This window comes from Xyrauchen texanus, chromosome 4 (genome assembly GCF_025860055.1).
Source record: "Xyrauchen texanus isolate HMW12.3.18 chromosome 4, RBS_HiC_50CHRs, whole genome shotgun sequence".
NCBI lineage: Eukaryota > Metazoa > Chordata > Actinopteri > Cypriniformes > Catostomidae > Xyrauchen > Xyrauchen texanus.
This window is the reverse complement of record NC_068279.1, coordinates 15,986,701-15,997,391: the sequence shown is the minus strand read 5'-3', so window position 1 is coordinate 15,997,391 and position 10,691 is coordinate 15,986,701. Positions and strand designations below refer to the sequence as shown.

The 10,691-nt window shown below is 38.4% G+C and overlaps 1 protein-coding gene across 2 annotated transcripts in view; it reads left to right on the top strand.

Moving 5' to 3' along the window:
* Nucleotides 1-10,691, top strand: part of LOC127634831 (oxysterol-binding protein 2-like) — a 124,135-nt gene that overhangs the window by 9,196 nt on the left and 104,248 nt on the right. Inside the window, exon 1 of one of the 2 annotated variants that reach the window (XM_052114531.1) lies at nucleotides 4,856-5,243. The exons of the other annotated variant lie outside the window; for it this stretch is intronic. Coding sequence (XP_051970491.1) covers nucleotides 4,939-5,243 — 305 coding nt within the window. The 5' untranslated portion in view covers nucleotides 4,856-4,938. Of the gene's footprint in view, nucleotides 1-4,855; nucleotides 5,244-10,691 lie in introns of those variants that run through there. 2 annotated transcript variants of the gene reach the window in all.

The window sequence follows — 10,691 nt, the reverse complement described above, 5'->3', positions numbered from 1 at the left end:
TCAATGACTATAAGCTATCCAAGGATGCTGCATGGATCATATGGCCACGTCCACACTAATCCAGTTAAGTTAGAACATTTTGTCATTTTCCAGTATGTGGTTTATGGTTATGGAGAGCTTTTTTTTAAAAAAAGGAAAAAGCAGTTGTAGAATGGACGAGAGGTTTAAACTTATAAAACTTATTGTGCAATGGAAACCTTTTGAATGGACCTTGCCTATGGAGGCTAAACAGTATGGTATTTCTACAGCATGGTTAACTGTTGGGATAACATTATTTTATAGAAGACAATATAGAAGATAAAACTTTATCTTTGTCCACAATATTGTCTTCCAGTAGCTGTCCTTGAAATAGGCAGTACCATTATTTTCTGATGAGCTGTGGATTTCACTTTGGTGTCTTACCATGCACAGCTCTCTTGTTCTGTGTTTTGTCCTATGGTGATTCAAGGCAAAGTAAGAGATGCCTGCAGATCCAAGACGGTAAGCCTGGGCTTCTTCATATCCTCAAATATGGTATGGGCACCTCACCCTGCATGATTTTAATCAAATAACCTCTCTTAGGAATGGTAACAATGGTGTTGAAGTTCTTCCAAGGGTTCAATATCAGCCTGACAGTGTGTTTGTGGAGGCCATAGACAATAACATAGCCCTTTCTAGCCTAATGAACCCACAGAAAGCACTACACTTCATAAACCTGTGTTGTTTAGCACATATGCTAAGACCAAGACAACCTACATCTATTACTATATTACACCTGACTTTCGTCACCACATGCCCTTGCAAAATCATGAACGGTATCCATGGCAAACATTCTACCTCCTAGACATACTGTAGCTACATTTATGGAATGTGGCACAAAATATAGTCTTCCTCGGTCAGGTTAATAAGGTGTTGTGTACAGATTTCAGCAAGCTTGTACAATCACTGGCACTCTAGATGTCGTAAGAAGTGATGATAAAGCTATAAGAGGTCCTCTGGGGCTTCCCTAAAGCTGAATATTTTATGCTGAATCAAGACCACACACATTAGATGCAGGGGAGGGTATCTCCTTCACTGCAGTGGACTGCAGTCTGTATGATAGTGAATGACTGAGCAGTCTACTTCCTCTCTGGAGCATATCTGAGGAATGCAGAATACATAAAAGCTGAAGAAGTGCCGTGTCAACAGTGAGATCAGGGTTGATCAGGCAAAGTGATGCTTGCAGACAATCATTACTTTGTCATAATTTTGTCATTGCAAAAACTGCACACCCACCAAGAATGATTTCCCATGACAGAAAAAAGGTAACAGACATAATGTTGATATATCAGACAATGTACAGAGTGGAGTAATCTCCATCTTTGCTAATAAATGCAACTCTGAGTCATCTATGCACTTTTACACATCTCTTACCTGACTTAAAAGAGCTGAAAAGCTGTAAGCAGATCATTAAAAACATCTTTAAAACTTTTTTTTATCATAAAAATATATTCAATAGAACTAACTTGTGTCTTCTGTCTAATGGAGCTGCATGCTTTAATTGGCAAAAGCAAAATAATTCAGGGGTAAACTGCACTGATGTACCTACACGAGTGCGTAAGCAGATATTTGTTATAGTACTTGAGTCTCATTTTTGTCATTTGTAAAAATGTTAGTGTAAAATTAGCATGCTTAGCATGTAATTTATCTAAAAAAGGGTGTAGAAGGAGCCAGGCTAGTGTCATTAAATTTCAAACAGCACAGAGGGAATCAAACATTTGCATGCCACACAGTGTTAAGTGCTTTGGTTGTGGGCTGAAGAATAGACAACATGTAGCAATGTCACGTTCTTGTAACTTTGGAGTGTGTTCTGTGGTACTGTAATAATGTTAAAGGTTTTAGACTGAAAACTCGGACAAATGGAGAGTATGGATTCTTTTTGGGTATAATTGTATGGAGTGTTTTAGATTTTAAAGGGCTACCTACAAATTATTGTTTTTCTTTTTGTAGTCGTATTTTTTCCTCAATAAAAAAAATATTAAACTGTTTCAAATAACGTCTGTGTTGGAGTAATTTTTTGCTTGTGTTTAATATTTCATATAATTTGTTTCTGACATCCCAAACCGGCGGTGCTGTTACATTTGCAGCTCTGTAGTGCCATCAATTGGTGAGTTCACAGGACATTATATGATTGCAGTCCCACTGTCCACACTCTACAAATGACATTTTTCCATTCACACCGAACTCAGTAGAAAAAGTTTTGGGCAGTAGACTATATAGTAAATGTGAACACATTTAAGCAAAGGCCAGGCCCGTGTGTGGGGTTAATGAGCTTCAACATGTTTTAAGGAATAGTTCACCCCAAAATTATGAAAATAAAATGTAAATTAATTTACTCAACCTAATGCCATCCCAGATGAAAGCATATGACTTTCTTTTTTAGATGAATTTTTAAAAGAATATCTCAGATCTGTAGGGCTATACAATGCAAGTGAACAGTGATCATTATTTCGAAGCTCCAAAAAGCACATAAAGGCAGCAAAAAAGTAATCCATAAAACTTCTTTGGTTCAGTCCATGTCTTCTGAAGTGATGTAACACATTTTTGGGCGAGAAGAGACCGAAATGTGACTCCTTTTTCACCTTCTCATGTACACCTTCTCATTGGAGTCTCCAGGCATAATCAAGATTTCATGCTCAATTACATTTCCTAGTGCTTGACACAAGTGTACAACGCTAGATGGCGCTAGGATGTGTAATCAACAGGGCCGTATCAAGACAGTATAGTGCCCCTGGGCACTATACCTCAAAAGAATGTGTAACTTAAAAATAAACAGATTTGTGTGTGTGTGTTTTGTTGGGTGACAGTTGTAGGTTACAGTTTGACAAGAGTTTAGAGTGTGACAAAAGCACTTTGTTGTGTTTTATTGCGAGTGTACACGAATATAAGTAAACACTTTGCAGTTTGAATGATGTCCTGTATGAACAAAATGACAGAGTATGTTTTTATGTTTGATCGCGCCCACGGCTCTCACTCTCTCACGTCACACACACACACACACACACAGTTCGATCGCGACCACGGCTCTCTCTCTCTCTCTCTCTCACACACGCACACACACAGTTCGATCGCGCCCGCGCCTCTCTCTCTCGCTCTCTCTCTCCACTGATCTATATAATGACATTCTATAATAGATCAGTGTCTCTCTCTCACACACACAGTTCGATCGCGCACACAAACACAAACACACACACACACACACTCCAGCATTGCAATCTTGATCAGACTGTTCATTATGCGAAATAGAGCGATATGTATCGCTATTTAGTTTTATTTATTTTTATACCGTGTATTCTCCGTGTAAATTCGTGCACCGAGACGTGACGCCCGTACCGTTTCGGTTCAATACGAATAACTTACATGTACCGTCCCACCCCTAATATTTACCTTCATTAATGTCCTCTTCCTCACCCGAGTCTTCCTCGCTCCTGTCTCCCCCAAGGACAAGGAGAATATCCTCATTACCCTGGCGGTCATCGCCGACGCCCTGACTAACATTAGCAGCTGCTGCATCTCCCCCGCTAGCAGAGCCGGCGGTGTCAGACTTAGCACTGCTGGTGTCTGCAATTCCAGTGTTCTCCCAAAAAACTAGAGATCTAACAAAAAAATTGTCGATCCCTGGAACATTTTTTATTGTAGCTAAACGTCTAGCGTCCTTCTCTTTCTTTAATCTTCTTTTTGCGAAACCACTCAATTGCCGTCTGTCCATTTTGGATTTTGATTCATTTTCTGTAGCCGTTAAAAAAATGACACATTTGCGCGTACTTGTTGTGGACCAACTCAACTCTGACAGATTGGGGAGGGGGGAAGTGATAGTGGTCATGTAATCTTCATTTATTTATAATTTATTATTATTATTATTATTATTGTTAAATTATTGTTCATAAACAAGTTATTTATGGTCTTTCAAGAATTTCAAGTTAATAATATAACAATTTACGAAAAATATTTTTAAAGCTTGTGTCATGTGGTGCCCCCCTAGTGGTTGTGAATGGTTGGTGCCCCTGGGCACTGGCCCAAGTGCCCTTATGGATAATCCGGCTCTGGTAATCAAGCATAAAATCATGATTGCTAAAGAGAAAAATGATTTCAAGATTTATAGTGAAAAAAAAGAGTTATATTTTGGTTTGTTTTCACCCCAAACAGACTGGAGAGCAGCAGAACTCATGGATAAAACCAGATGAGTCATATGGATTACCTTTATGGCCATTATGTGCTTTTTGGAATTTCAAAATGTTAGTCACCATTTACTTGCATTGTGTGAACCTACAGAGCTGAAATATTCTTCTAAAAATCTTTTTTTTCTGCAGAGGAAAGAAGTCTCACACATCTGGGGTGGCAAGGTGAGATAATATTCAAATTTTGGGGGGTGAACTATTCATTTAAACTGTTAATAACGCGTTTCCAGACACCTGCCAATTATTTATTTTTTTATTAAATTATCATTTAAGCACAAGGTGTGAACGCCAACGAAAGCGACATTTTTCTTTTCTTTTTTTAGCGATTCAGGGTACTCATTGGTGTAGATCAGTGGTAAATCTACATGATCCGTGTTTAACATATTACATGTAATTATAATTATTACAATACTAATTTCTACCACTTTTATTATAATGATCAATTATACCAACAAATATATTAAATTACATTGTGTAAGTATATAGGCAATGCTGAAGTGTATGTTATGATAAATTATTCCATAAAATTGCATTTTGGTCACTGGATTAATGAACGTATGATGTGAGAGCAGTAGCAGGCGCTCTCATCTCACGCCAGTGGTCGTCGCTCCAGCTCTCTCACTCACACTGCTCTTCATCTCTCTTTGAACCGTTAGAGAAAGAGGGGAAGTGTTTTTCTGTCCCTGACCCAGACCCTCCTCCGCCGCCAGTCCGTCCATCTCGGCGCATCGGCTGTGAGTTTATGGGGAGAGTGGCCGCTCCCTGCAACGGCCCCAGCAGGATCGTGTCCTTTCTCAACGCGGTTCCGTGCTTACCCTGTAAACAGCAGTGGCGGCAGCGGCAACAGTCTGCGGCAGTGGACCGGAGCAGGACCAGGACCAGGACGATGAGCGAGCAGGGCAAGAGTGCCGCGTCCACGCCAGCAAGCGGGACACCAGCCCCGGGCTCGGACACCTACAAAGGCTGGCTCTTTAAATGGACTAACTATATCAAAGGTTACCAGCGCAGATGGTTTGTACTCAGCAATGGACTGTTGTCATATTACAGGTATTTACGCACCATCCCATATGCACACAAATATGTCGTGCAACTGTTTAAAAAACAAAATTCTCTCTCTCATTATAAGCAAGCATTTGCCGAAAATGTATATGTGTGTGTGTGTGTGTATGTATATATATATATATATATATATATATATATATATATATATATGTGTGTGTGTGTGTATGTATGTATATGTGTGTATGTGTATGTATGTGTGTGTGTGTGTGTATATATATATATATATATACCTCAATGAGCTTTTCTGTGGCAGATCACTGTAGGGACCTGTCATGTAAAGGCAGGTCGTGAGAGCTGTCAAAACACATGCGGACACTCATGCAGTTTATGAGCGTTTCTTAGCGTGGACAAACTCTAATCCACCTTTGTTTACCAAACATTTCACCAACGGTCTTTGCAAATTTAAACAACCCGGCTTTTGAACCACGTTCCCAAACATGTCAATATGAGCAGACAAACGTCTGTCTCACTCTGACAGTATCAATCTGACAGCGGTTTGCAGTTTTGTCATTTGCGCCTCTGCTAGCCCTTATGCTAACGTTAACTGATACTCTCATACAGCTCTCTGACGCTTATAAGAGTCATTGCACTTTAATATTTGACAACCGACTTTTGTATATGTGGGCGTGTCTTTCAATTTTAGGTCTAATGATACATCAAATAATTAAACGTAGCTTATTAATATGGTGAACTTGATGACCAGCAATATAATGGTCTGTATTTCAGCCTCTGACCATATAGATGTTAGCCAACGTTAGCTTAGGCTAGTGTCCACTCAGCAGTCATGAACATCCTTACAAACATTTACCTTGGTATCCATTTTCTGTCAGAATACCTCAGTTAAAACAGCTATTGTTACCAAATTTTAAATGAATGAAATTTGCAGAATTTTTACACTTTTTACAGTGTTTGAAGGAGTTTCCATATTAATTAGTAAAATTGTTCTGCAGTAACAGTAATTGTAGTGTTATGTTTGCTGAAACTTTGGTTACAATGGTAAAGGGATACCAGTGGTTACACAGAGTGACAACACACAACCAATATAATGGATTTCCTGAGCATTATGACAGCACACAACACCCAGATCCTTGTGTAGTTTTTGAGTCAGCATCTCAAATGACAGGGACAGAGATATCTGATGATGAGTATATAAGCAATGATATAGTATCTCTTTAAAAATTTAAACATCCTCCACATATGTCACCTGTGTACTTGGCTAGTAACAACACCTGTTGTTCAAGAGGCCCAGTTGTGGTAATCAAGTTTCATCTCTCCCCGTGTGTCAGGAAGACAGGTGGATCGCACAAAGTAAGTGTCACAAAACCTAATTACTATTGTCTTTTAATTAGTTCATAATTGTATCTAGGTCTGTCTCTCAGAGACTTTTAATTATTTAGTCTTGCAGATATATAACACATGGAAATGTTTAAGTGAATGACAACCGATATAATAGAAAATGTTAATATCTTTTAATTGAGCAGTAATGATTAGAATTTTATGCAAGAATCATGTGTTTGACAAAATCCCATTGGTGGTGACTTTGCAATTTCTGTAAGTTTGCATTACAGAGCCTTGAGATAATCAATCCTTGAATTTTCTTGGATACGGTCTTGCCCCATATCGAGCATGTTGAGAATGTTACTTACCTACAATGTTTCCAACAAGTGCATTGTTGGACTTTCTTCCACTGCCTAGAAGCAGTTCTGTATAGAGTAACAGTCTGGTTTCATAAGTTGAAATCTCTTTCATGTTCCATAGACGAATTCATTTTGTTCGATAACTTACAAACCTTTAAAGACAGACATATTGTGAGTTCCAAGGTTGTTTATTGATGTATATGTTTCTGTTGAAGCCATCAGTCTGTACTATTTCAACTTCATTGGTTAAAAAACATGTATAATAGTGGAGTTCCTGGTTAACAAAATGCAAACATAGTGGTCCAGCAGAGAAAGATTCACCAATCAGAGAACTGTGGTCAAGAAAGCCCACCAAACAAGCTCAGAAGTGACGACGCACTGTGAATGACGCAAATGAGTCAGTCTCTCTTAACGCTCAAACTACTTATATATATTTGTATATATCAGAATATGTCTATACTTATAATAAACAACCTAAACTCAATAGTTTTATATATTTCCAGAATTTTATATTCGATTACATCATTACAAGCAATGCTTCATGGTATTGTAGTTCATTCCCTCATTAAAGATGTAACGTACACAGTCTTGTGTTACTTCAAAACAAAGTTTGTAATGTTTTGATTCACTTTGGAACTGGTTGGTTTGGTTCACGGCTTAGAACACTTTTTTGAAGGATTTAATGAAAGGTCTATGGAAGAAATGAATGGGAAAATAATTCCTGAACCCAGGTGAAGAGGAGAAGAAAATGCTTTCCATATATTTTGTTGTTGATTTCAAAGGCTTTGTGAAACTGTACTGTATTTTGGTGCAAATTCACCTGTAACTTTGTAATGACTAATGTTCATACATTATTTAGGCCACTGGTTGTTCAGTGTGTAGGGACCGTTCGGTCTGTATTTTTTCTTGCATTAAAAAAGCAAGGCACAGTACAAAGAATGGAACCGTGTGCAGGTGTCTCAAGATGTTTTTTAAAAGGTAAAGTCTGTTTTTATTTTGACACGACATTGTGTGAAAAAACGTGGCACAATGGTCAAAGCAGAAACATGTTTGGTGCGAATGGCCCTATGGCTTGTCAATCACTCTTTTGCTGTTGTTCTGCTATTTTCTATTCAGCCAATTCCATATTAATTATTTTGATTATTGATGGGCCTATGCAGCTCATGATAATATCAATACATTTCAATCTTTGATTAAAGATTAAATTAGTTACTTTTTTTTTTATTTGTACAATAAAACATTTTGGTACAATTCTGGGTCCCCACTTGATGTCCAATGTAATATTTCGGGTCTAGTTCAGGGTCTTGAAGCAAACCAGTTGAGAATTACTGCATGCCACTATGTGTGAATACATATGTTGAATGCATAGCCACTATGTGTGAATGCAGTTGTTTTAGCATTCATGCTTTTTAAATTGTGCCTGCCTATACCAGCCAAAGCATGAATGCAGCAAAGCATACTGAAGACATTCAGGCAACTGAATCTAAGTGTATCTGAGAGCCAATAGGTTGTGCAGCACCTCTGTTGTTGTCAGAGCTGTATTGTGCACCAGCAGTGATCTAGAATAGAAGTTTATCAGATGGTCATCATGATAGTGTCACATAGTAGATCTGTAGTCAAACAGCTATAAGGGCAAAGGATATTGTAAGAGCACTGAAGCAATGCCCATCAATCAGTCTCTACCAGACAGCCTCTGTGGGCCTGCTGACTCTTCACACAGTGGGCCACAGGATTTCCACCTACTCTGGAGAGTTTGAAGGGAAAGCGACACTCTACTAAATGTGAAAGGGAAGAAGTATATTTCTCTTTGCTCTCCTCTATTAATAGTCTATTATGGTAGAAGGTGATTTTGGTGTTGTAATGCTAGATTTGCTGTCATCTGAGATCATGGGCAACGGTAAGCACCTAGCCAACACCTCAAAGTGTCTGGATAACATGATGCACTAAGCTCTGCCAAATCAACCTGCCAAATACACAGTGCTGCAGAGCCAGAGAGAATGGCAGAGTATGTGTGAATGCATATGTTGGTATATTTATGAATGGGAGAATGCTTAATATGACGGCTCTTTTTTAGATATCGATACCGATATTTTGACTTCGATACCGGTTCCTAAACAATACTTTTTTCTATACCAATTTTATGAAATACATTTTAACAAGATTACAAACATTACCTAAAAAAAACATTGGTTTTATTTTTTCAGTTTGTTGACTTTTTTTTACAGACTCAAAGACTCATCTCCTGAGCCTTCTGTTCTCCTCATGCCAGGGTCGGCAGGGGCAGAGGCTATAACATTTATGTGAAGAGGAAAAAAAACAAAACAAGAAAGTTAAACTGTTAATTCCGCCAACCCTAAGGATAAGTACGGTTTAACAAGATAACTAGTTTAATGTGTGTTAAACTTGATCAGTTACTGTCAACAAAGCATTTTTAGCATCGATTTAGCTAGTTATCTATAGCCATACATCCAAACAATATCTAACATTATGTAGGTCTCAGTTTATAGGACTATGTCACTGAAACGTTAATTTAACAAATACACAAGCATGTACCACAAAAAGTTAGCCGATTTTGTTTGTTGGTTTGTTTGCTAAATGTTAACCTTACCTGTCAGAGTCCCAGTCATAGCGCTGCTGCATTGATCAATAGTTTTGGAGGAGGACTCGTGTAGTTGGCCTGTTGAAGGAAGCTCTGTGGCAGGAGGACACTGAGAGGATGACTGCACCGGCTTGGCCTTCTTGCAGTCAAAGTTTATTCCGTGCACTGTCAAGTGCTTCACCAGATTTGTCATGTTGCCGGTTTTGTCAGCAATTATCTTGTTGCAAATATTGCATTGCGTGCTGTTGGCTTCGAGCCTGGTGAAATGTAGCCACACTTTTAATCTTTTCCACATCTTTTACATCTATGGGGTTTGGGACGCATACACACTACAGCCTTACGTGTGAGCCGCGTCTCTGGGCGTAACCAGCGTAAACTAGTGTTTTTCATTGATGCCTAAACACAGCCAATCATTGGTACTTTTAGATTTGGGCACATCTAGCCTGCTACATGCTTATCACTGATGCTGAGGACCCCTTAGGTATCGAAATTTGTTACAGAATGACAAGATATTTTTTGATACTTGATTGTTTAGAGGCAATTCGGTTTGGTGCCTAAAACTCGATACCCAGCCCTAGATGCCTGTTCCTTTTCTAATAGCTGGTAGTTTCACACCTAACTCATGTCATTTTTTGAGCCAATGCTGTTCAAAATCATGCTGTTAATATAACTAATTAATGATGATAACGAATCATGATTAATGAAAAAATTACCCAGTGATGACATTAGGGCATGATTTGTAGTTGAAATGCATTCCTATAGTAATGGTTCCCAACTGCAACATGGCTTCAAAAGAGGAGATTGATCTGACTGTATTTTATGCCTTTATTTTTATTAGTCCATTAGTGTTCAGTATACTGCGAATCAAGTGAACAGAAACACTTGTACAACTCTTTCAGCCAAATCTGCTTCATGCTGCCAAATGTGCACAATTACAACATCCTACAGCACTTACTGTAAATGCTGAGAGCAGAAGTCTTTGACTCTGGGTAGTGCATGTATCAGCAATTTCTTCTTTTCAGCTAATATCATTCCAGTCAGCCCCAAATGGTGATTTTATGAGAAATTCACACACTTGTCTTAAAAGTTGCCTTTTAAAAAATAATATGTTGTTTCTACACTTTTAATAAGCAACTTAAAAACAATAGTTCTATATATTTCCATTGTTTTTAATTTGATTACATCATTCGCAGTGCT